Source organism: Kogia breviceps, chromosome 10, assembly GCF_026419965.1.
Source record: "Kogia breviceps isolate mKogBre1 chromosome 10, mKogBre1 haplotype 1, whole genome shotgun sequence".
Lineage (NCBI taxonomy): Eukaryota > Metazoa > Chordata > Mammalia > Artiodactyla > Physeteridae > Kogia > Kogia breviceps.
This window is the reverse complement of record NC_081319.1, coordinates 55777215-55804252: the sequence shown is the minus strand read 5'-3', so window position 1 is coordinate 55804252 and position 27038 is coordinate 55777215. Positions and strand designations below refer to the sequence as shown.

Below are 27038 nucleotides of genomic sequence, written 5' to 3'. Positions count from 1 at the left end.
TATTTTTAGTACTATTACAAACCAGATTATTTTCTCTGTTTCTCATTCAGATGTTTCATTGCTGATGTATAAAAATGCAACTGAGTTTTATATATTGATTTTGTATTGTACAGTTTACTGAATTTGTTTGTTAGTTCTAACAGTTTTAACATCTCTTTAAATGCAGTGGAAGGTAAATGTTCTCAGTGTTTTAATCATTTCATTAATTACAGTTAAAGAAACTCTGAAATCTCAATAAGAACTGCCAAGAAAAATGAAAGAATCCATGACTGAATCCTAGCTGAAAAAAAAAATTAAACTAAACAAACAAATAAGTGAATAAAGAAAATGCATAAATGTCTATAGCAGCTTTATCCAGAATTGTCAAAACTTGGAAGCAATCAATGTGTTGTTTGATAGGTGAATGGATAAATTAACTGATACATCCAGACAATGGAATATTATTTGGTGCTTAAAAAAAATGAACCATCAAGTCAGGAAAAGACATGGAGGAACGTTAAATGCATATTACTAAGTGAAAGAAGCCAATCTGAGAAACCAGTTATACTGTATGATTCCAACTATAGGATATTTTGGAAAAGGCAAACTATGAAGATAGTAAAAAGATCAGGGGTTGAGGGGAAGGAGGGATGAATAGGTGGAACACAGAATTTCTAGGGCAGTGAAACTATTACAATGGTGGATATACATCATTAAATATTTGTCAAAACTCATAGAATGTAGAACACCAAGGGTGAACCCAAATGTAAACTATGGACTTTGAGTGCCAATTACTTGTCAATCCAGGTTTATTGATTGTAACAGGTCTCTCACTGTGGTGCAGGATGCTAATAATGGGGGAGGGTGTGTGTGTGTAGGGCAGGGGGTATGTGGGACTCTCTGTACTTTCTGGTCAGTTTTGCTGTGAAACTAAAATGCTCTAAAAATAAAATCTATTATAAATAATACATAGTACTGGATATAAATAAGTCTAATAGAGTTTCCAGAAACATGTATCACTCATTGTTAAAAATAGCCCATATTAATTACAAATTATTAAAAATGTTATGTTCTGTATTTAACATTGGTTCAACAAATATTTGAGCAAGATTCCGCCATATCACTTGTAAAGTTAAGTTATAAACTATTATGTGTACTTCTGTGAACGAGACATGAAATCTAACTCAGGCCTCTGCCTTTACAGTATGTGTGTGCATCTTCAGTCCTACATTTGTCAGGAAGGGTGGAGGGTTGCAGAGCAAAGCACCTTTTCATCATGAGAGGGTATGTGATGCCCTCATGGAGGCAGAGCTTCAGGAGGGAGGATTGCTTATGTTTACTACTGCTTATTTAAACCCTGGGCAGAATTTAAGAAGAAAAGTTATAACCAAACTAGGTTGGCTTTTAATTTAAACAGTGATCATCACTTTAGTGTCATAAAGGAGCATAGATGTGTAATAATGACATCATGGGAAGTTCTAAATGAAACTGTGGGATAGAAATCTTTCCTTCTTTCAGAGACTGCTTATAAGTAAGACTGAACTTGAATTTATCCTTTAAACTTTCTTAAACAGAGAAACTCCCTTTACAGAAAAACTTCTGCGCTGTGGTTTTATTCTTCTCAGTGTTCAGACAGCTGCTACAGTTCTTTTCTCTCTTGTGGTCATGGTATGACGATTAATTTTTTTAACCTGGAAAAGGGGAAATTGCTTCAAATTAAAGAAGGACAGCTTTGAACAAGTTGTCCCAGAGTGAAGCATTTTAAATGTCAAGCACATTAGTGTAGCTGCCTATACTGTAATTTCGATAACAGCACAGACACCAGGCTGGTGTGTGTTATTTGTTGGATGATAGCCACTTTCAGTGTGCTCCACTTTATGCCACAGTGATGACTTTACAGTGACAATGATGAAAAGAGCTCTTAGTAATATACTGAAGACTAGGCTTTTGGATATATATCTGAAAACATAGTAGATGCTATGGCCCTCCAATCATTAAAGACAGAGGTGCAGGAAAAATTATTCTAATGAAGGAAGAGGTTATCTGGAATGTCTACAACCAAGAATTCAAGTTAGGACTGAAGATTCCAGCAGAATTGTATATAGCCAAATACACAAACAGCTCAACTGCCTGTGTTCGAAATCAGTCAAAATATTTCAAGGCATTGCATCTTATTTATTTTTGTATTCCATGCAGAGAGTTTTGTTCAATAAATGTCCCACAAGTGAACAGATTAAGCAATGATGTAGGTTTTTATAACACCAAAAACCAAAAATGTGACTAACATAATAAAGTAGTTGTGAGATGTGCTTTGACTATCTTTTTTGTTTTCTAATCGTGCTAGCCGTGGGTTAACTATATTGATCTTTTCCGAGAGATCTTGGAACTGTTTTCCCATTTGGTGGCAGAGTAGTCTTGAATAGAAGTATAATTGGTCAGAGATCAGAAGATTTTGGAGGCCCCCCTGCATAACCTGTACTGACTCCAAAAAGAAGCATATTTATGAATTTGGAAGTGAGATTAAATTTTATATTTTTCATGGGGTTGGGGGGTGGGGGCAGTGCTCTACATACACAGTTTGCAGTTTGTGGCACAGAACTTTACAGCAGAGGATATTCAAGCTGGGTCAATAAAGAATTCAGATGAGGGCTATGAAAATGAATTTGAATTTATTGACAAAGTAACTCCACGGTTCCAAACAGAGGGAGACAAAAGCCACTATGATCTCCTACAACAGCTATTTTATACTTTATTTACTGAGCATTTAATTTGTCCAAGGCCCTGGAACAGTGAAGAAAAGTATAAGAGGATCCTTTAATGTTTTAAAATAGGAGAATAAAAGGGAGGGGGGATTGAGCTGTTGATCATAAATCAATCAGATATGTCCTATTCTCAAGCAAAGTAAAAGATTACAAAGTTACAAATTCAAAAAAACAAACAAAGAAGCATACCTAATCTCCTACTTTCCTATAATTCTTTCAGAATCATAGCTGTATTTGAATCTATTTCCTTATCCTGACAGGGAAGTGCCCAGCTGTGCCAAAGCTGAAGTTTGGGAGGAAAGGTCAAAGGTAATAAATAACATGACATGAATGGATTCAGTTCTTTTCTGAAAAGCTATTGGTCTCGTATATTTAAGGTACTTGTTTAGAGCAAAACATGTGGCGCATCTGCTGTCAGTTTAAGTTGAAGGGTGGCTGAAGGAAGCGAATATTGTGTGTATCCGACCAGATCTGGCTCTAGGTAGAAGCAGTGGAATGGCTCTAGGGGTCAGCTTTACCTGGCTACCTGAGCTGGAGAAAGCTGATCTAGGACTTGTCAGAATGGTACCTCCAACTCGAGGCCCAATCCATTGTGAGGCTCACAAGAAAGGCCAGACTTGAGGAAGCAATGGGATTTCTAGAAGGACATTTCAGGGCTGTTGAAAACTTTTTCCCGGGCAGTACGATGGTCGCTGGAAATTCTCTGCAAAGCCCGTGGTGAAGTGGCTGAAACAATGAAATGCAATTGAAGTTGGGGAAAATCAATTATTTTTACTTATCTCCTTTTCTGTCATTAATAAAATATGATTGCAGATATACAATTAAAGATCTTAATTGGTAAAGAAATAAGTTCCTTATCTCTGCTTCTAACCTAGGAAAACAATAACTAATCAAACACATTTTAAAAGGTATACAAATCTGACCCCAAAGACAGCGTGATATAGTTCCCAAACTGCTCGGTGATTTCTCCTTTCTCCCACCTGAAACTTCTTGGTAATAGACATTTGGATTAGTTTTATGTTCTTTTCCTATTGACATAAAGTTATACCTGATATCAGTATTCTTCTCAACTGGACTATGCAGTATCGTCATAGCCCAGATTGCAGTAAAGACCAAGAAGGTGTGGTGGAGACACTAACATCCCAGAAGTTAGGAGATGCTGATTCCCAGGGGTGCTTCTTCAATGACCCACGATGAAGATGGAGTTTTTGTTTATTTCTAATCCATTGCAGCCTGATGCTTTTGTAAAGGATGAAACCAGACATTTGGATGTTGTGACTATCAAACTGGCATCCACATTTGTAAGCGTTCTCTCTCGATTTCTGTAGTTGAATTTGTGGCAGACTGGACTCGGCTTGTAGACTGGCACCTGCCCACGGACCACACTTGGAGCCTAACTCATTTAGAGTGCTCTGTGGTTTGTTTTGGGGACGGTGATTTTCCCTCCCTGAAATTCCTTTCCCTATTTATAAAATGAAGTGGGAATACACTGAAATCCTACAATTCTATCCTTTTTGATAGAATTTTCTTTTTTATTAGTTGTGCCATCCAGCCTATTATCTACATGGTCTCTGTTAGGCCCCATGTAAACAAATGAGCAAGGAGCATCTTTTAGTTGAGGGTTTACAGGCTCTATTTTTGCAGAGTTGTCACTTAATTGTCACACCATCTGCAGGGTAGTGGCTCTTTGGACCAGCTACTTTGAGGGAGGACATGACTGCCTGAGTAGCTCGGGACTGTCTAGGGACACCCCCCTTATGCCCCCTGATGTCCCCTGAGGGCTTCAGGTGGCATAAGGATGGTGCCTTGGCAGGTCAGCCCTGAGTGATGAAACTTCCATTTGCTTCACTAACCTAAGTGAGAGTGCTGAGTTACAAGGAGGTCAGTTCTGAAGATGGCAAAGCGCCTACAGCCTGAGGTCACTGGCTCTCTCTTCTCTCCCAAAACCTGTAGTGAAAAATGCACACCCAAAGGTGGCCACAAAACCATCATTATAAAAGCTGTTAACTGTTGTAGTCTTGGATAATTGTTCAACTGTGGAATGATTTTAATGCTAGACTGTTCCCTCACCCTCTCTGAATTTTAATGAATGATAATAAAAGGAGGAATGGAAGAAGACATTTATCTAGACTTAAAAGTCACAATAACCATGGGTGAATGATTGTGCTTAGTCACTTTGTGTCTAGAGTTTATGTTTTTAGGATGTGTTTTAAATGCTAGGACCAAAATCTAAGTTTTCATGGATTTTAAACAGTCTTTTTCAAAAGAAAATTAGATCATAATGGGAAAGCTGGCGATTCTTCATGAACAAGTTATTTGGAAGGCTCCATGCAGTTTCTAAGAATTCAAGATGGTCACAACTTTCTGTGAGAAAATAGATACTGCAGATAGGCAAACCACCCTTGGTGCTTTTGGTTACTGACTTCCAGACTTTGTGTATGGTCCTGCACCCACGTTAAAAAAAAAAAAATCACAGAAAATATATATGTCAGGTCATGCTCTTAAAAATTCTTTTTTCTAAGCATCTCTAAGAAAAGAAAAAAACACCAATACTTCTTTTTTCTTTTTTTTTTTTTTTTTTTTTTTTTGCGGTACGCAGGCCTCTCACTGTCGTGGCCTCTCCCGTTTCAGAGCACAGGCTCCAGACGCGCAGGCTCAGCGGCCATGGCTCACGGGCCCAGCCGCTCCGTGGCATGTGGGATCTTCCAGGACCGGGGCACGAACCCGTGTCCCCTGCATTGGCAGGCGGACTCTCAACCACTGTGCCACTAGGGAAGCCCACCAATACTTCTTAATCCATAAATCCTCTCATTTGTTTTTGTTTAAAATTGGTTTTGTGGCAAATCAGGGTACATGACTTTCATACTGAGCCTCATTGATTTTTGATATATTGCAAGTACCCTTGGCCACACATGTGGTCATCATGTATGTTGGGTAAGGTAGGAACAGGGGGAGTGTGTACTAATTAGATGAATGAGTCATGCAGGAACACACACACACACACACACACACACACACACACACAGATTTGCTTAAACACATCTTGCTTAACTCAATCTGCAACTTGTATGGCTATGTTCAACTGTCTGCTTCATTTGTCACTGACAGCGGTGGGGAAAATTCAGACCTTTCAGCTATATTTGCAATCACTCAAGGTGTACCTGGTCAGCTACTGATTGATTTGGACAATGTACTTTGTTGTTTTGGTTTTCTGAGTTTCCACTCTTAGGAAAAGGTGAAGAGATTGCACAACTTTGGAATTTCTATGCCATCTTGAAAGAGATAGATTAGATAGATTAAAACAGTACTTGAATGTCCTCACAAAAATTCCAACTGAATATAGACATAATTTTTTTTCCTGCTGCATATCCTAGTTGTTGAATTTTTAAAAAGGATGTAATTTCTAGACTGTTTTCCAGAGAGAGGCAAATAAACACCAGACTATGTTTAACAAACCTCAAGTTACACTGTCAGTCACTGTGATGTTTGCCTAGAGGCAAATTAAAGTAAATATCTTCAGCACGTTTCTGAAGGAGACATTCAATCAGCATCGTGATCTGCTCTCGATGTGTTAAACAGTTGAGGCTCATAGTTACGCTGTCTTCAAATTCATTCTGTTGAGCCTGACCTTAAGAGAATGTAAAAAAGCAATTAGTTTTAAACAGTGGGAGTGCCATCAGCATGAAGGAAACAAATTACACAGTGGGGTGATATTTTTAGTGATTTTAAGGAGATTATTAAAAATGAAATCTGCACTAAAAGCTGCGATTGTAATCTTTAAAGGTGGCACAGAGCAATGCATTCTTTTCAGACAGCTACACTCGCTAAATGGCGCTCCTAGCCCCTTTCTGTGTCCTAATGAAAGGTGGTCTGGCTCATTAAACCACATCACGACTCCCCCTGGATAATCAAGCCAAACATTTCTTACACATGGTTTGTTGAATTCAACCCCTTTGCCTTGTCATTCAATATTTTAGCAAACATTTACAGTGCATGCATCAGAAACCAAAACTGGGCTTTGCATTCGAAAGTGTTGTTGATAACCCTTAACTAGACGTCTAACTGTGTTTAGAATTTATGGTTACCAAACGGGAAAGGTGGAGGGGAGGGATAAATTAGGAGTTTGGGATTAACATATACACACTACTATATATAAAATAGATAAACAACAAGGACCTACCGTATAGCAGAGGGAATTCTACTCAATATTCTGTAATACCCTATAATGGAAAAGAATCTGAAAAAGAATAGATATATGTATATGTATAACTGAATCAGTTTGCTGTACACCTGATACTAACACAACATTGTAAATCAACTATACTCCAATATAAAATAAAAATTAAAAAGTCACATCTTTGTGTATTCACACATGCAGACACGCACACTTTTTTGGCTTAATCATTTTGTTTTATTTTTACTTTTTGTTGACAGGATTAGCAAAATGTCATTCTATTGAAATTTCACTTTTTTTTTTTTTTTTTTTGCGGTATGCGGGCCTCTCACTGTTGTGGCCTCTCCCGTTGCGGAGCACAGGCTCCGGACGCGCAGGCCTAGCGGCCATGGCTCACGGGCTTAGCTGCTCCGCGGCATGTGGGATCTTCCCGGACCAGGGCACGAACCCGTGTCTCCTGCATCGGCAGGCGGATTCTCAACCACTGCGCCACCAGGGAAGCCCTCACTTCTTTTTATTTAACTTGTCGAGCTATAGCTAAAATCGGCAGAATTTTTAAATGCTCAAATTTTCTGTCTGTGTGTTATAGTCACTTACCTATATGCAGGTTTCTAATGCCAACGAAGAAATGATCTTAATGTTAAGTGTGATCATCATAAAAATCATATTTATGAAAATCAGACACATGCCCTTCTCATAGTGTCCTGAGTGGAAGCTCTCACGTGGAGAACTGCCTGGTACACTCTGTAGAGCCAATGTAGATGCCCGTGCAGTTCAGTAATAAATTTATGAGCAAGAACAATACAAATGATCATGATAACTAACAATTACACGTGCTTACTCAGTCCCAGAGACTGTTCTAAGTCGTTCACATCTGCTTCATTCACTGAATCATCCTAGCAGCTCTAAGAGGGCTGTACTATTTTTAACCTTAGCTCTCAGATGTGGAAACTGAGGCTCAGAGAGGTTCAGTAACCTCTCCAAGGTAGCATGACCTTGAGGAAGCTTGTATGCAAACCTCAGCAGTTTTCAGGGTCCCATTCTCTGCTACTGTGCTCTATAGCTGAGCAGTAGGGGCAATTTTGCTCATCAATATACTCAGCATAATTTGCTTAAAATATGAATAGTCAAAGGATGTTAGTACAGGCAGATAGTATATACTAATTATAATTTGATTCAAATATGCAGATTTAAAGAATTATAGGCTGCTGCGATATCTGAGTGTGATTAGGTTACATAGAGTCCAAGATCTCAGTCTAGGAAGATGCTTCCAGGGTCTCCATTTAACCAGGCACTTAAGCACTCCTACAGCCTCCTCCCTTTTCTCCCTAAGAGATAACTGAGTTAGACTCGGGCATCACACTTGCTTCTGTGGCTGAAATGATTTAGCACAGTCCTCTTTACAGTGGGTACAAATCAGTGTCCCCAAAGCTAATCTGGATAAATCAACATCATGAAATTAGGTTGTTGAGATTTTCTGGCATGTGTGTAAATATTCTCACTTGGTAATAATGGGATAATTCACATTATGAATGGAAATAAAATTAGTGAATAAATATTAATGTCTTTAAGAGACAGTGCAGAACTTAGAGAAAGCATTTCTAAAACTAGGTGCCTTTTGAAAACTGAGTAAATAAAATATTTCGGCTTAGTTTGCATCCAAATGACAGATTTGTTTTGACTTAAATTGGTCTTTGATTTTTCTGTAATACCTTCATATCTCTAAACAGTTCTGACATAATTCTTCAACTTTTTCAATATAACTATCATGTTAATTAGATCACTCGGTCAGAATTTGGTTTAAATAACAACATGATCTTGGGTTTACTTCTCATCTGGGTCAAAACAGTACATTTATGTGTAAGGATACAGAGTCCGGAGCCAGACTTCCTGGGATATAAGACCAGCTCTAACATGTCAACTGTGTACCTAATGTTTCTATGCTTCAGTTTCCTCATCTGTATAAAGTTTGGAACAATGTATGACACACCACAAACACTATAAAAATGATGATTAAAGGGCTAGTTCAACTTGCTCATATTATAGATGAGAAAACAGCCTCTGGCAGATTAAATGTCACCTGGCAAGTTAGTTAGCTGTCCATCAGGATCTCGGAAAAAAGTTGCATTTTTAAGTGGTTATTTCAGTTATCTGTTTCTGCATAAAAATTAGCAATAGATAGCAAAGTGGCTAAAAACAAGTATGATATATTGCTTATTAAATTGTTGATTTTTTTGAGTAAGGTTGTGATTCTCTGCATTCATCTGGTAGGCTTTCTGCTCCATGTGATGCCACCTAGGGTCACTTACACAGATCTGTTTATCAGAGAGCTCTGTGGAGAACCCTCAGTTGGGGCACCTCAGTTCTCCTTTCCATGGCCTCTTTCTCCATATGCTGTCTTGGCCTCCAGGGAATCTCCATGGAGCCTCTCTCTCCTGCAGAATATTCTGTGACTGAAATGGCACATGTTTTAGCCTTAACTCTTAACATAGTCTTCCTTTCAATGACTACACATTATTGTCTTTAAAGCTTATGTGTAAAATCCCATTTCAAGAAATTATGCTGTTGAGGGCTTCCCTGGTGGCGCAGTGGTTGAGAGTCTGCCTGCTGCTGCAGGGTACGCGGGTTCGTGCCCTGGTCTGGGAAGATCCCACATGCCGTGGAGCGGCTGGGCCTGTGAGCCATGGCCGCTGAACCTGTGCGTCCGGAGCCGGTGCTCTGCAATGGGAGAGGCCACAACAGTGAGAGGCCCGCGTACCACAAAAAAAAAAAAAAAAAAAAAAAAAAAGAAATTATGCTGTTGGAATAATTTCCTAACAGGATGGTGGCTGTGTTACAAGACAATGCATCTCAAGAGAATAAATCCCAATGTATAAGTGGTTATCAAAACGACTTGTGTCAAACTTGCAGATAACCATTGGTGAAAGAAAAGTATTATGGTCCAGACCAGCATAATATGAGACGGCGTTATAACAGAGTGTAAATTATGGAAGATGTGTTCATTTGGAGCTACCCATGTGCCTTCCGACCATGGTGGCAGATAACTTATGTGGTCAAAGTCAAAAGAGAAGGTTGTGAGAACACAATATATTAACACATAGAACTGATGCTTCTCTAATTAATTTCTTGCATTGCTTCACTGAAACAATCCTACAGTAGACTGTAGGATTAGTATGAAACTTTCCAGAATATGATAAGCCACAGGAATATTCACATTGGCTTTGGCAGCTACTGTTTCTTTTTTTAATTGAAGTATAGTTGATTTACAGTATTATATTAGTTTCAGGTGTCTAGCATAGTGGTTCAGTATTTTTATAGATTATACTCCATTAAAAGTTATTACCAGATAATGGCTGTATTTCCCTGTGCTATGCAACATATCCTTGCTGCCTATCTATTTTATATATAGTAATCTGTATCTCTTAATCCCATACCTGTATCTTGCCCCTCCTCCCTTCCCTTACCCCTCTGGTAACCACTAGTTTGTTCTCTATATCCATGAGTCTGTTTTTGTTTTGCTATATACATCCAATTGTTTTAGTTATTTAGATTACACATATAAATGATATACAGTATTTGTCTTTCTCTGACTTCTTTCACTGAGCATAATATTCTCTAAGTCCATCCACACTGCTGCAAATGGCAGAATTTCATTAATTTTTATGGCTGAGTAATATTCCATTGTATATATGTACCACATCTCCTTTACCCATTCATCTGTTGATGGGCATGTGGGTTGCTTCCAAATCTTGGCTATTGTGAATAATGCTGCTGTGAACATCGGGGTGCATGTATCTTTTCAAATTAGTGTTTTCATTTTCTTCCAGATATATACCCATGGGTGGAATTGCTGGATCAATCATATGGTAGTTCTATTTTTAGTTTTTTGAGGAATCTCCATACTGTTTTCCATAGTGGCTGCACCAATTTACATTTCCACCAACAGCATAGGCGGGTTCCCTTTTCTCCACATCCTCAGCAGCATTTGTTATTTGTAGACTTTTTGATGATGGCCATTTTGACAGGTGTGAGGTGATATCTCATTGTGATTTTGATTTGCATTTCTCTAATAATTAGCAATGTTGTACATCTTTTCACATACCTGTTAGCCATCTATATGTCTTCTTTGGAAAAATTTCTATTCAGGTCTTCTGCTCACTTTTGATTAGATTGTTCATTTTTTGATATTGAGTTGTGTGAACTGTTTATATATTGTGGATATTAACCCCTTGTTGGACATATCATTTGCAAATATTTTCCTCCCATTCAGTAGTATTTTTGTTTTGTTGATTTTTTTTTTTTTAGCTGTGAAAAAGCTTTTAAGTCCCATTTGCTTATTTTTGCTTTTCTTTTGCCATAGGAGGATGATTCAAGAAAATATTGCTACGATTTACAGCAAAGAGTGTTCTGCCTATATTCTCTTCTAGGAGTTTTATGATTTCGGGTCTTAACACTTAGGTTTTTAATCCATTTTGAGTTTATTTTATATATAGTGTGAGGATATGTTCTTATCTCATTGTTTTCCATGTAGTTGTCCAGTTTTCCCAACATCATGTATTGAAGAGACTGCATTTTCCCCATTGTATATTCTTGCTTCCTTTGTCAAAGATTAATTATTGTAGCTGTGTGGGTTTAATTATGGGCTCTCTGTTCTGTTCCATTGATTTATTTGTCTGTTTTTGTTTCAGTACTATACTGTTTTGATTACTGTAGCTTTGTAGTATAGTCTGAAGTTTGGGTGGGTGATAACACTAGCTTTTTGCTTTTTTTAAAGATTGCTTGGCAATTCAGAGTCTTTTGTGATTACACATGAATTTTAGGAGATTTTTGTTCTAGTTCTGTGAAAAAAATTCATGGGTATTTTGATAGTGATTGCATTAAATCTATAGCTTGCTTTGGGTAGCATGGACATTTTATCAGTATTAATTCTTCCAGGCCAAGACCATGGGGCATCTCTCTATTTCTTTGTATCATCTTCAATTTCCTTCATCAGTGTTTTATAGTTTTCAGAATATAGGTCTTTCACTCCTTAGCTAAGTTCATTCCCAGGTATTTTATTCTTTTTGATGTGATTTTAAATGGGATTTTTTAAACATTCTCTTTTCTGATAATTCATTATTAGTGTATAGAAAAGCAAAAGATTTCTGTATACTTCATCTTGTATCCTGAAACTTTGCTAAATTCATTTATTTGTTCTAATAATTTTTTTGGTGGAGACTTTAGGGTGTTCTATATAATGTGTCATGTCATCTGTAGATGGTGACAGTTTTACTTTTTCCCTTTTAAGTTTGATGCCTTTTATTTATTTTTTCTGTCTGATTGCTGTGGCTAAGACTTCCAATACTATGTTAAGTAAAAGTGGCAAGAGTGGGCATCCTTGTCTTTTTCCTGAATTTAGAGGAAAGAATTTCAGCTTTTCACCATGGAGTATGATATTAGCTGTGGGTTTTTTCATAAATGGCTTTTGTTATACTGAGATAAATTCTCTCTATATTCAGTATGATGAGAGTTACTTTTAATCATGAATGGATATTGAATTTTGTCGAATGCTTTTTCTGGATCTATTGAGATAATCATGTGATTTTTATCCTTCCTTTTGTTAATGTGTTGTATCCCATGGATTGATTTGAGAATATTGAACCATCCTTGCATTCCTGTAATAATTACAACTTGATCATGGTGTATGATCCTTTTTATATGTTGTTGGATTTGAATTGCTAATATTTTGTTGAGGATTTTTGCATCTATACAAAATTAAAGATATTGGCCTGTAATTTTGTTTTTTTGTAGTGTCTTTGTCTGGGTTTGGTATCATGGTAATGGTGGCATTTTAGAATGAACTTGGGAGTGTTCTGTCATCTTCAGTTTTTTAAGAGCAGTTTGAGAAGGGTGGGTATTAGTTCTTCTTTATATGTTTGGTAGAATTCACTTGTGAATCCATCCAGTCCTGGACCTTTGTTTGCTTGGAGGTTTTTTTATTACAAATTCAATTTCACTATTAGTGATTGGTCTATTCAAGTTGTCTGTTTCTTCTTGATTCAGTCTTAGCAGGTTGTATGTTTCTACAAATTTATTTACTTCTTGTAGTTTGTCCAATTTGTTAGCCACTGTTTCTTTATTTCAGATAGTGAGATTTGATAAACCAGGCAGCTGTCAATATTTCAACATTTAAATATGCAACCATAAGACTAGAAAAAATATTTCCAATGCATATGTAATAAAAAAGTGAAGGCATGAGAACACAACTTTGGGTGTGATTTACCAAAAGAAAGAATGAGACTTCAGTGTGTCTTTTATTTGGGATGAAGATTATTCTGGCCTTGACCCTATAGTGAACTGCTGCAGCCAGTAACTCAAAAAAGAAAAAAAAAAAAGTGCTTCCATTAAACTGGCAGCCTCCTAACAAATTTTGCCCATCAGCACGCACACACATCAGTCATGAAGCCATGTCTTCCATGAGGCTTCTCTTGGCCACTCTCAAGTCCTTGACACACACCTTGTCACTGACAGCTAGTATGCAAATTGCCTAAAAGCTCCATTAGGCTGATCTAGGCAAGGGAAGCCCATCTGTCAGTTCTGTGACACTTTCCCTTTTGGATCCTCATGTGGGAATTTGTTCTTGAGACACCCAGTTGGATGAATTTGTGCCAGTGTCTGGAATCACCAACCTTGGAGGAAATTGTCACTTCTACCTTTTTTTAATAGACTTTAATATTTGATCTCCTCTTCCCCCTGCTATTAAAGAATAAAATTTAAATGGATGGGAAAGTTTTCTATTCTAAATAAAAAAGGACACATTATTATTTTATGCACAGAAGAAGGAACATGATGAGCCCTCTGTTTGGGAAATCATAGTATTACTGGGTGTTTTCCAATACTATGTGTGTGGTCTGATCTTCACAGGAGAGAACACACAATTTCAAATTAGCTGAAACTTGTCAGCTGTTGCTGATAGAGGTTGGAAGTTTTGGGGAAAAACAGTGGCATGACATTATTTCAACAGGCCTGCCTATTAAAGGCATTTATTGGAAATGGCCTCATGATTCCTATCCCCTCTTTCTTCTTTTAAAAAAAAGACAACAATTACAGAAAAGTTAGAATTGGCGACAGCAGATTCAGAAAAGCACCTATAACTATGATCATTGATATCTGTTTATTATAAACAAACTTCTTTTATACATCTGGTCTACCAGAATGGTCCACTCATGTTTCTTTCAGAATGAAGGTAGAGTGGCATAAAAGTAATGTTGGCCTCACCAAGCTGGGAAAGAAAACATTAAGGATCAGAAAATAGTTCATAGAAATGTACAGTAAATTATAATCTAGAACCAGAAAGATAAAATGTTTCCTCTTTTTGAAAAATTCACAATTCTACATCAAACGATGTATGCAGGTATATGAAAGGCTTACGATGGGACAAGACTGATGCTTTTGATCATTTTGGCACCTAAATGGTTAATTTCATCAGATTTAGAGTCTGCTTTCCATTTTTCAGGAAATGGTCCAAAAAATGGACTGTTGTTATTGACAGGACTACCAAACTAGTTATTATTTGCTAATAATGTTGTGTTAAAAGTCTGAGCAGAAAAAAAAAAAAGTCTGAGCAGAGCATCTTGCCAGAGAGAGAGTAAAACTTTTACGCCCAACAATGTTTGGATGAGCAAGATAATTATACCCTTGTCCGCAGCAGATGCTCTGTTCTTCGCTTTGGCAGTTTCCCTGTTCAGTGTGCAAATAATTTTCTCCACTGAAGTTGGTGGCTATTTGTGACAAATATATTTCTTTTCCAGCAAAGAATGGCTCTTTTCCATCATCACTCACAAATAGCCACTGAATTGAGTTTTTATTGTTTTAAACACACACGCAAATCTGATATGAAGCAGAAAGAAATTTATGTTCATGTCCCATAGCCATCAGAGGATGTGATATGAAGAAAGAAGTTATTTACCAAACTAGTTGGAAAAATACACTGTAACAATTATTTCAATATCGTTATTAAAATCAAAATTTAAAAATTACGTCTCAATGTTGATAGGCAAATGAATTTTTAATTCAAGTATACACAAGTTCAGTTTATAATGGAATAGACCTTTATTTACATGTATTGATATTTACAAAGATCTTATGAGGTCTATCTCTGTATTTTTGTAACAGGCAAAATTTAGTTGATACCTATATAGTGAGACCTAGAATATGGAGTTCACTTCCCTCACAGTTTTGACAGACATGTGTGACTGTCCTATGTTTGAAAAGATGAGTGTATTCTTGGCCAGTGATGAGTAAATATATTTCCATAACTTCTCTTGGCTCAGCCTAGCTGCTATAACTCTGTCTATAAGCAGCAGGCTAGCAGGTGTTTGGCAGAGAGCTGCAGAAGAAGAAAGGAGGAGATCTATTTTCCATATCTCCTTTTTTCTGTTCTTCACACAGGCCCCCATCAGTAGAAAGGCAGGCACAGCCTCTCCTCAAGATGCCATGTTTTCACAACCATATAGCACAGCATACATTTATCTCATAAAACTAAGAATATAATTGGGGGTTAGGTTTCTGGATTATCCCTGGATCTACCAAGAACAATCACTATTGACAAGATTTTTATGGTAACATTCAACATCTAGCAAATGACTAAGTACCAACTGAAAGACTGGTCCTCAGTACAGTAAGTCTCTTCTGTTCAGAGAGCGCATTAAGTCCAATTGGTTCATAAGTCCAGGAAAGTTAGCCTAGGTACCCAACTAACACAATCAGCTGTTTAAGTTCACACAATACATAAAAAACAAACAAAAAAGAAAACATTTTAAATCTCACAGTATAGTACCTTGAAAAGCACAGTAGTACAGTACAACAGCTGGCATACAGGGTCTGGCACTGAGTGAACAGGCAAGAAGAGTTACTGCCTGGAGGAGGAAGAGGAGGTGGGAGATGGTGGAGCTGAAGGATCGTCAGCTATAGGAGAGGGAGGGCAAGCTGCAATTCCACTCACGCCTGACGTTGATGGTACAGGTTCTGGTTCCTTGCTGGAACCAGCTGCACATTCGCCTCTTTGAAAGGTCACAAATTGAAGGTTCGTATGTAGGGGACTTACTGTGTATACATAAGTGTTGAGGGTCAGGGCCCCACGCCCTGTCTGGCACAACTCTCCAGTGTGCCAAGTCAGGGATAGCTACTAAAGGATGAAATACTGTGCAGAATATTTATCACCAGCAGAGGCGGGAGGAAATGGGCCCCTAGATAGAGCCTTAAGCAGGGAGGAGATAAACAGGTTTCTCAGAGGAGGTGGAATTTGAGTCAGGATATGTAGGTTTTCTCCTACCAGTGGGAACCAGGAGGAGGGCATCCCACATAGAACAAGAGCACTGATCTGGAGGCAGTAGATTCCACTTTGCCAAACTCTCAAACACCACGATTAGGTGAGATGGCACAAAAAAGGATAAGTGGCCTGTTTGAACATTGACATCATTTCTCTCCTCTTCGAAGTTGCAGCTGAAAAATAAGGAACAATCCAATATAGTCTTGAGAAGATACTAGACTATGCTGTACAGTCCTATCCTAATAAAGATCTAATAACTCACATACTTATAAATATAGTTCTAGTTGTATGTAAGAGTCACATTGAGATATTATTGAAGATGGTATCAGGATACTAGGATTCTAGGTTCGTGCAGGGTTAAATGAGATTAGTGATAACTTCTACTCACATGGCACTGCCAGGTCATTGTTATCTTAGATCTTCAGTGTGAGATTTTCACCTCTGTTTCCAGATGAAGAGAATTGAGTGTGTGTGGACCATTCACAGAACTGAATTGCTGCTTCAAATGGCACATCCCAAGTTATAAATAACTGAGCCAATCGTGTGTAAAGTTGGGAACTTCCTTCCCAGTTGAATGATCAATGAGGAACCAGGGACGTAGTCCTCCTGGTCTCCTCCTTCCTTTCAATTAACCTTCCCTATACAGGCTGCACTCTGTCCTCTCATTTCTTTCTTCTTTAAATTAATTTTTATTGGAGTGTAGTTGATTCACACTGTTGTGTTAGTTTCAGGTGTACAGCAAAGTGAATCAGTTATACATATACATATATCCACTCTTTTTTAGATTCTTTTCTCATATAGGTCATTACAGAGTATTGACTAGAGTTCCCTTTGCTATACAGTAGGTTGTTACTAGTTATCTATTTTATATATTGTACTGTGTATATGTCAATCACAATCTACCAATTTATCCACCCTGCCTTTCCCCCAGTAACCATAAGTTTGTTTTCTACATCTGTGACTCTACTTCTGTTTTCACTTGTACCATTTTTTTAGATTCCACATGTAAGCAATGTCATATGGTGTTTGTCTTTCTCTGCCTGACTTACTTGTCCTCTTGTTTCTAATCACGTATCTGACATATCTATCCTTTCACACCCTTCCCCTGTGGGAAGGAGCTTATATACCTTCAGTATAAACAACCGACTTGGGGATATTATTTTCTCTTTGTTGAGAATTTTTTTAGGTTTTTTTTTGAGGTCCATTTCTATCAATGTTGAAGCATTTTTAGTGGTTTCTGGGTTTATCCTCGTGTCTTGTTTTTGTAATAAATACATACAAAAATGGGACAGTAATCACGTAAAGAGGAACTACCTGGTTAAGCAAATTTTACAAAATATTACAGAAAAAAAATATATCCTTCTCATGAGATAGCCCAGAAAAGGACCACACACTTTTTCCATTATGTGTGTATAGCTGAATCTGTTTCTCACCTCACTTTCATTCTTTAGGAATTACCACCAGGGTCTGTTGGTTAAAAAAAAAAAAAAATGAGTTCAAACCCCAAACAAAGGAATATCATTCTCTCTCAAATAACTTAATTACTCAGAAATGCTTTTTGGCAAAACGCAGTTTCTAGCATCTTCCATCTCCCTGCAGTTTATCCATACTCTGGATTACCTCATTCATTCATTCTGACAGGGGACTGTATTTGTATCATTGCCTGACAGATGTGTTACATGTTTCAGTCTTAAAATATTCGACTCTGAGCTCAGGGCTGCATACTTGGGGGATGATGTTAAATCAGCCTCGGCGTCGCACTGCTGCCATCGCGCCAAATAACTCAGGGGAAAATGATAAGGGTATAAAGAGATCAGTAAGGCAAGAGAATCCATGCTTTCAAAAGTAAGGCAAAATAGGAAAAAGACTATCAGTCAAGCAGTGGGGAGCAAGTAAAGCAAGAGCAGGCCGTGTTTGGGACACCCTTACACCGCAGTGAGCCATTACCCTGTGAGTAGTAAATTCTCTTACGTTTGCCTAACTCCTGTAATATAGGTCATGCTAAAATACAGCCGTAAGACTCACCGGTACATCGATCAGCCTGGCATTGCTCTCTCTTCTCTCCTAATAGAATAAAATGAGGACATGCCTGATGAATGCTGTGCAGGACAATCCCAGGTCATTTCTATGGGAGCCATCACAACGGAGCAGTCTCCCTGCTTAAAGAAGATCTGTATGACTCATATCTTTGTAAATGTGAAATATGCAAATACGCTTCTGCCCTTTGAGATGATATCACTCAATGGAGCTCTCATAAGTGCCTGGTTGTGTTGGATTTTTTGGTGGAAAACCAACAAACCGTAGAAACTGGCAGTCTGGAAATGACATCCTTTATTGAGTCATAGGTACTCAGACGTGCATCAAAAAGCAGTCATTTCTTTTTTTTAGCAAAGGCATTGCATTATTTTAAATTTGAAAAAAAAAAATGAGAATGACTTGCAGATGCAGACAGAAGAGAGTAAAATTTATGAGCATTTGGAAAAAGGAATTTTTTTATATGCTAATGATCACGGAAGACTGTGTGAAGATGGTCCAGCTTTCCTCAGCTGCAGCTAAGGTGCTTGGTCCTTGGGGTGAGGCCCTTGCTTCACCCTGCGACTAGCACTGAGTCCGGCAGTCCCCGCCTAACACTCGCCTGCGCCATGGCCTCCGTCTTGGAGTTTGCCTGCATCTGCTCAGCCCTCACCCTCTACCACTGTGAGGTGATGGGCACTGAGGATAAAATCAATGCTCTCATTAAAGCAGTCAGTATAAATGTTGAACCTTTCTGGCCACGTTTGTTTGCAAAGGCTTTGGCCAATTTCAACATCAGGAGCCTCATCTGCAGTGTGGGGGCTGGTGGACCTTCCCAGCAGGAGGTCCTGCCCCCTCTGCCACTAGAAGCAAAGAAACAAGAATCTGAAGAGTCTGATGGTGGCATGGGCTTTGGTCTTTTTGACTAAACCTCTTTAGTAACACGTTCAATAAAAAGCTGAGCTCTGAAAAAAAAAAAAAAAAAAAAAAGCTCCAGAGCCCTTGAATATCAGTTGAAGGAAGATACTCTTTAGCATTTCATGATTTTCTTTCTCTTTTTTTAACATTTGGATAAAGTGTGAAAATTAAGTTTTGCTTTAGGAAGATAAAGCCTAAGGTTGAGTGCAGGGCAGATTACAGTATCAATACTTGGAGCTTGGGAACAGGAAACACAATTTGGAGACAGGAACATTGATCCATATGTAAAGTGAAGTGCTCCCAGACAAGAGTAGAGGCAAAGGAGTGAATGGAAAAAGACAGATGTGAGAGGCACAGCAAAAGAAGCATAAGCAGGACTTGGTTGCCCAGATGAGAGAGAACCATGAAGATCAAAAACAGATGTATCCAGATGTTAAGTCACCAAAGCACAGTTGATCTGTGAAAAATGGCTGCTAAGTTAAAGTTGAACATTCAAGACATAATGTGTCATGAAATGTTGCTGCCGTGATTTGGGGCAACTTGTGGAGATGCCCGGAAGCACAGCAGGCATCCGAAAAAGGGCACCAGGGGATGCAGGCTGAAAGCAGGCTGTGGGCAGAAAAAACAGCATATGGGAAAGCATGGGTGCAAATGACCACAGAGGACTCACATCTGAAAGTAGAAATCCCTGATTGGTATGCGGAGGGGTGGAGGGAAGGCTGGGGAGGCTGGTGGAGAAGAGATGGCAGAAGGTTTGCTTAGAAGCTGATGAAATTTAAGCTTTAGGATCCCTCCTCTTCTCCCCTTTTCAATAGTCCTATATCTAATCTTATATCTTCATTCTGTACTCTTCTTCTTAAAAAGTCCAATGACCATCCAAATTGGACACATAAACTTTAGCCCCACAAAAGCCACATTCTTCCATTGCCTAGAAGTGTGTTCACATGGTCATATGGGCTTGGAAAATTTGCAAAAGATATTTTGATAACAGCTGGTTAAGACCCTGTCCGTTTCCATGTCAGCTGCCCCATCCTCACTTTTCCCAAGTGGTGGTGGTATTTTGGAATTCTGCTCAGGGGAGGCTGGTAGAGATAAACTTAGTCTGGATACATGCATGTTTGTGTTAACACTAGCTGTCCTGTGGTAAGAATGGTTTCCAAGAATCTCAAACTGCCCACTGTGTGATCTTCTGGGCATCGTGGCAGTCATACATGGCCACGAGATCCTAGTGTGTTAGGTGTGTTGCCTCTGGCCCCTAACACTGCAAGTATATGGGAAGGAGGAGAAAAAGATTTATTTGCAAGATCTGAAGCCAAATGATAAGTTTATGCAAAAGTCTTCCCAATTTTTTGTCCCCAAATTTGTCATCCCAACCATTTATAAGCCATTACCATTAATGAGTTGTGAGGCTGAAGAAAAATAATATTCTAAACTATTGATTTAAAATATGTATAACTCATTCACTTTGCTGTATGCATGAAACTAATACAACATAGTAAATCAACTATACTCCAATAAAAAATAAAACATAAAATAAAATAAAATAAAAATAAAATCTATTTCTAAAAAAAAGCCTCTCTATCAGCCACTAGAGGACAGACAGAATTACTTTTTTATTGTCTCTACAGAAAATATTATGAAATTACTGTCATATGATGAGAAAAGGAATATGCAGACTAAAGAAAAAGGAGAATTATTTTTGAAGTGTGTCAGGGAGTTAACATTGTTATTTCAACACTTTCAATGCTTATGTTTTTTTTTTTTTTTTTTTTTTTTTGCGGTACGCGGGCCTCTTACTGTTGTGGCCTCTCCCGTTGCGGAGCACAGGCTCCGGACGCGCAGGCTCAGCGGCCATGGCTCACGGGCTCAGTCGCTCCACGGCATGTGGGATCCTCCCGGACCGGGGCACGAGGCCGTGTCCCCTGCATCGGCAGGCGGACTCTCAACCACTGTGCCACCAGGGAAGCCCAATGCTTATGTTTAAAAAAAAAATTTATCAGCTTTTTAAAATTGATTTGTTGCAACATTTCTTCATTCTAAATGAATATTCATTTTTGTAACCAATTTTATACTTATAAATTTTCTTCTTTTTTAAATGACTCCTCTTGCCTCCAGTTTGTAGTTTTAGGTACTGCAAAACCTGGATCTCTCCCTGCATTGGGGGGTACATCTTAATTTCATAATGAAGTACATAATCTTAATGTCTGGCCCAAGCATGCAGACCATTTTGGAATTAAACACCTGCTGTGATCTGAATGTTTGTGTCCCCTCCCCCCACCAAATTCATATGTTAAAATCCTAATGCCCGATGTGATGGTATTAAGATGGAGGAGACTTAGGGAAATGCTTAGATCATGAGGGTGGAGCCCTGGTGGATGGGATTAGTGCTCTTATAAAGACCCCACAGAACACCCTTTGACCTTTTGCCCTGTGAGGATACAGGATAATCTGGGACCTGGGAGAGTGTCCTCACCCAACCATGCTGGCCTCAGATCTTGAACCTCCAGCCTTCAAAACTGTGAGAAATATAAAATTCTGTTGTTTATAAGCCACCCAGCCTATGGTAATTTGTTATAGCAGCAGGAAGGGACTAGCAGCATCCGTTGCTTTCAGCTTTTGTGTGTTCACCCTTTTTACGTTCTGTCATCTAGCTCTACTCTATAATATCCTCATCTTCTAATTCTTATAATTACAGAATGTCTTAGTGGTTTATATATTAGTGGAACACATTACTATTCCCTAATACTCTATATCCCAATGCAGTTTAAAAATAGTTCCACTCTTGGGCTTCCGTGGTGGCGCAGTGGTTGAGAGTCCACCTGCCGATGCAGGGAACACGAGTTCGTGCCCCGGTCCGGGAAGATCCCACATGTCGCGGAGCGGCTGGGCCCGTGAGCCATGGCCACTGAGCCTGCACGTCTGGAGCCTGTGCTCCGCAACGGGAGAGGCCACAACAGTGAGAGGCCCGTGTACCGCAAAAAAAAAAAAAAAAAAAAGTTCCACTTTCTGCATAACATAGTATTTGAGAAATATATTTAACCAGAACTTTAATACTGGTTCAAATCATAGATAAGTGGTTCAAATCAAAACTGCAGAATATAAGCCAAAGTTAAGAAGATCTCGACCTGTAACTTTATTCCATGTAGAGGATTTCAGGAATTATAACTAGTTTATTTAGTAAAGTATTGTCAGAAGTACACAAATGATCTTGAATGGAGAGAGAGTATCTACCACCTATCATTACTCCGTTAAAACAAATGTTATATTATTAAATATTAAATGCTAAATAATAATGGAGTCATTTTATAACAGAATATATAAGATGTATTCTAGCCCACAGGAAGACCACCCGTTGACATTGAAGTTTATATAATGAACAAATTTGGAATGTCAGTGATCATTTTCCTGAATTTTCCCAATCCCTCTTTTTTGAAGAAGAATCTGTAAGATTAGGTAGGGATAAGACATGAGGATATTGCTTGGTCACTAGAAGTAATGTATCAGCTACAGACCTAATTTTCATTTTCTTCCATTCATAAGCAAGTCTTATCTTTATGTGACCAGCCAGGGTATGATGAGTAGCTCAAAGTAGATGGAACACATGGGTCACCCCATTTTCAGTCTTCTCATCATGAGGAAGCAAATGCAAAGCATGCATCTTTTTGTCATTATCTCTGTGCTCACACAAGATTGTAGAGTGTGTCCACAGTAGGAACTGGTGGCCAAGATTAGAAGTGTGTCTGTCTGTCATTCTCAAACTGCTACCATATGACACTAACTGGCCTTGCCAGACACCTTAGTACTGATTGAAATGAATGACTAGTGGAATCTAAGTAAATAAAAGGAAACCTGTCTTTGCACGTAGCACAGCCAGCTTTGAGGTGAGTAGACAGTCAACAATGTAGAATATTGTAGTACAGTCGTCCCTTGTTACCTGCCAGGATTGGTTCCAGGGCCTCCCTCAGATACTAGAATCCACAGATGCTCAAATCCCTTGTATGAAATGGAAATGGGGTGGTACAGTTGGCTTCCGTGTCTGAGAGTTCGGCAGCCTTGGACATGGAAATCAGACTGTACCTCAAATGGTGCTTCTCGGCCAGTGGTGGGTGTATTAGGGTCTCATTCTTCTGTTTGCCTAAACTGGAGGACTTCAGGCATTAAGAAGGAGTTCTGCCACTGTGGTGTAGTCTGCACTTTGGGCATCTTTACTTCCCTCTGTTGAAATCAGAACCAAACACCAGCGGATGCTGGATTCTACTGGTTAAAAAATATTCCTTTGCCAAAAATTGTCTTAAATATGGCCATAACTCATTTGAGTAAAAGTCACCACAGTAGTAGAGAAAATTACATGTGGTTAAGTACCTTCTCTCATTTTATTTTATCTCTATTATTATGAAAGTAATTTTCTCTGATTTCTGTAAACCACTATAAAAAGCAATCGAATGAATTGCATTTATTGTCTTTGAGAACTCTGGTTATAAAAGTTGACCATTTCACAGTTCTATTCATTCCCATACTTAAAACAATAACCTGAGTAGTAAAATATGTTTTTTTAAATGTATTATGAGAAGTGTAACTTACAGTAAAAGAAATAGATGTTCACATAAGAATTATCATTGGCACTGTTTCTCTTATCCTTTAATAGATGTAAATATTGACCACATTTTGGTATATATCAATTTTCCTATCTTTTATTTACTTTCTATCCTGCAATTATATGTGCTCAGAACTCTATGCTAACTTTACCTGCCTGAACTGTTTCTCTATTTTTGTCTGTTTAACACTTAAAGAGTAATTGTCACTGGTTATATTTTATCTTTTAAAATATCTTCTCATAATATTATTTACTTTTATATATTATTGTTGCACTTACACGATGAATTCTCATATGTTCTGATTTACATATGTAGCACAGATTAAATTTGTATTGGTTACCTGAGAATTAGAACTCTTTGTTCTTTCTTTGGTATAATATAAATTTGCTCTAAACAGACCCCTTCTTCAAGTCAGAATTCTGGACAGAAATTTTAAAGCTAGCAACTTCAGGAATTCTATGTATAGGAAAGAAATAGTTTATTTGCAAAACTATAAGGAAGTGTAATTCTAGGCTGCTTTCCTGTCCATGTCTTATAAACTTGAACAAGTTGCTTACTCATTATCTGCCATAGTGTTGGGTTCTGTATGATGTTGGTTATAAGCAGAAGGGGTGCTGTGATACATATGTGTTTTATGTTACATAGATAACTTAATATGTAAAGCTGGCTTATTAAAATGTTTAACTCTACACACTGTTCATTAGACCCATTTACTGAATTACAGAATCCTTATAAAATTACAGATATTATGATTTCAAGGAGGCATCTTTTATCACTAATGCAATAGTTGGTACTATACTTTTTGCTTTGGTGATGGATATTGTCATAGTTTAGCTTCTTACATTTGGTTATCTCTGTTTCGATTCTGCTTAAGATGTGATCAGATTCATGGAGTTAACGGTCTGCCCTTAAAGAGTTTAAGTGGGTCCCGAGTGTTTGTACATCAAGGGGTGATGACATACAAATATTTTCTTTTCAAGGAGTTCTCTGTTGGCTAATGAGAGGCAGGTTTTCTTTGAGTACATCATTCTTCAAGGGATTCTTATGTTTCCTGTACTGTTACATCATTAGATCATGGAGATTCACTAAATCCATCTGCACATTCTGCCCTTGCCCCCTCTCAGGGTGCCCTCTAGTCCTAGAAGCTGAAACAAAACCACCAAGAAATTGTTATTCTGTCTTCCCAGGATATTCTAGCTCCTTCTTTATATGCATACAAACCCTTTCCTTTGTTTATGTCTTCTAGGATGTTGGGCGTTTCATCTGTGGTCACATCTGTTTGTGATGTAGTGGGGCCCTGGCGTTGGCTGGTACCATTTGTGAAAGCTGATGGCTAAGTTTTCAGAAATTTTGTCAGCCAGTTGTTGAACTGTTAGTAGGTTAAAATCAGCCAAGTAAAACTGCGTATATGACAAAAATCAGCAAACCTATACATCAGGGCTTTTTCGGTTTTGTTTTTTGTTTTTGTTTTTTTCCTTAGAGACCTGGAATACCAGCAGAGTACTAATTCTGAGTTAGTTTTCTGTTTTGATCCTCACTCTGGCAAATTTGCCTTCTACGGAATAGAACAAGAACTGTGGCTTCTTTTGGAGAAGCAAAGCAATGGTCATTCTTCAAAAACTCTTTTAGTGGTTATCCTTTAGAAAAAGGCTCGTATCTCTGTTTGCCAAGTAACACATAGGATTCTCCAAACCAAAGCAAAACAAAACAAAATAAAATCATTCTCTGGAATATTGGAGATGTGTAGTAAGTACTTTGGAACGTAAATATGTATGGCTATCCCATTTGTGTACAATAAACTATTTGCTAGAGTTACCCTAGGGCACATATCATACTTGTTAGAAATGAAAGAGATAATTAAACAGAAATAAGCAGTTTAAGCTATTGTTTACCCACAAAGTCTTCTTGTAGGGCAACAATTTTAAAAAACCTAATTATATTTAGAGTTGGACGCTATGAAATTGGTACAGTTTATTTTGTGTATATAAAATTCCTTGTAAGAGGATAGACATTTAGTAGTTAGTGTATTATTTAACCCATAAGCGTGTTGCCACAGGAGATAAGATAGATCTTATTTTAATGAGCACTTTCACAGTTTGTAGATATTTTCTCAAAATTTGTATATTCTGAAAATGACTTCCGTTGTGAAAGTTTATGTTTATCTTAAAAATTCTTTTGAGGGTCTTGTCATCAGTTTTTTTGAAGGCAATTAGTATCAGTAGCTGAAATAGTACTAACTGAACCTAATTTCTCATTGAAGAATGACATTTCTTGGTTTCTAATGGAGAGAATTTCAGTTTGGCAAGCATCAATGGATTGTTTACTTTGCATTGGAAGATTTTAAACCAGGCAAACCCAAGTTCACTAAACCATTCAAGAGACCAACCAGTACACGTCTTACTCAACAGAACATGATTGTTTATAATAACAATGAGTATTGTAAAAATGCTTTAAGATTGATGTAATAATAGTAGCTAGCCCCTGTAGAAGGCTTACTGTGTTCCAGGTTTTATTCTCGGTACTTTCCACATAATTACTCATTTGAAATGTTTACAATCTTCTAAGGTAATTATTGTCCCATTTTCAGATGAGGAGACTGAGGCAAAAGCAGTTAGGCAGGGGCTTCTCTGGTGGTACAGTGGTTGGGAGTCCGCCTGCCGATGCAGGGGACATGGGTTCGTGCCCCGGTCTGGGAAGATCCCACATGCCGCGGAGCGGCTGGGCCGGTGAGCCTTGGCCGCTGAGCCTGTGAGTCCGGAGCCTGTGCTCTGCAACGGGAGAGGCCACAACAGTGAGAGGCCCGCGTACAGAAAAAAAAAAAAAAAAAAGCTAGGTAATTTGCCCAAGCTCATACAGACAATGAGTGGTACAGCAGGATTGAAACCTGGGTGGTGTGGTTTCAGGATCTAGGGTCTTAGTGGCTGTACAGTGACAATAACACTTCCTTCTTCATCTTGAGTCTTTGGAGAGTCTCCCAATTAAGGGCAAATACCCTTTTTTTGCCAGTCTCTGAAGCCTTAATCACTTATTTTAAAAGGCCAAGAGTGATTTGGAGAAGGAAAAGCAGGACTGTCTTATTATTGGGGATAGTTCATTCTGTTGATTATGGAGAATATCCCTGTGCAAAAAAAATCTCCAATAATCATACAAAAATGAACATGCATCAAAAATTGGATTTGGTTTCTGAAACTCTCTAAAGCACAAGGTGGATTGACTGAAAATATACTGGGAAAAGGAGTGTTTATAGAGGTTTATGATCATGAGAAATAGAAGTTTGAATGTGTAAA

At 38.2% G+C, this 27038-nt stretch overlaps 2 protein-coding genes across 6 annotated transcripts in view; both read left to right on the top strand.

Annotated features, from left to right (window-relative positions):
• The window catches only part of RBMS3 (RNA binding motif single stranded interacting protein 3), a 1499266-nt gene that overhangs the window by 886164 nt on the left and 586064 nt on the right, over positions 1–27038 (top strand). The gene's annotated exons all lie outside the window — the stretch shown is intronic.
• Positions 18868–19167, top strand: LOC131764345 (large ribosomal subunit protein P1-like). Of its 2 annotated transcripts, XM_059077439.1 has the most exons (2): positions 18868–18954; positions 19015–19167. In XM_059077439.1, the coding sequence occupies exons 1-2, from the start codon at positions 18868–18870 to the stop codon at positions 19165–19167; spliced, it is 240 nt and encodes a 79-aa protein (XP_058933422.1). The 2 variants fall into 2 exon arrangements, with proteins under 2 accessions (XP_058933422.1, XP_058933421.1); XM_059077438.1 differs by having other exon boundaries at positions 18868–19167.

Bases quoted from the DNA above. Each gene is read 5' to 3' on its own strand.
- LOC131764345 (XM_059077438.1), top strand. From the start codon at position 18,868: ATGGCCTCCGTCTTGGAGTTTGCCTGCATCTGCTCAGCCCTCACCCTC.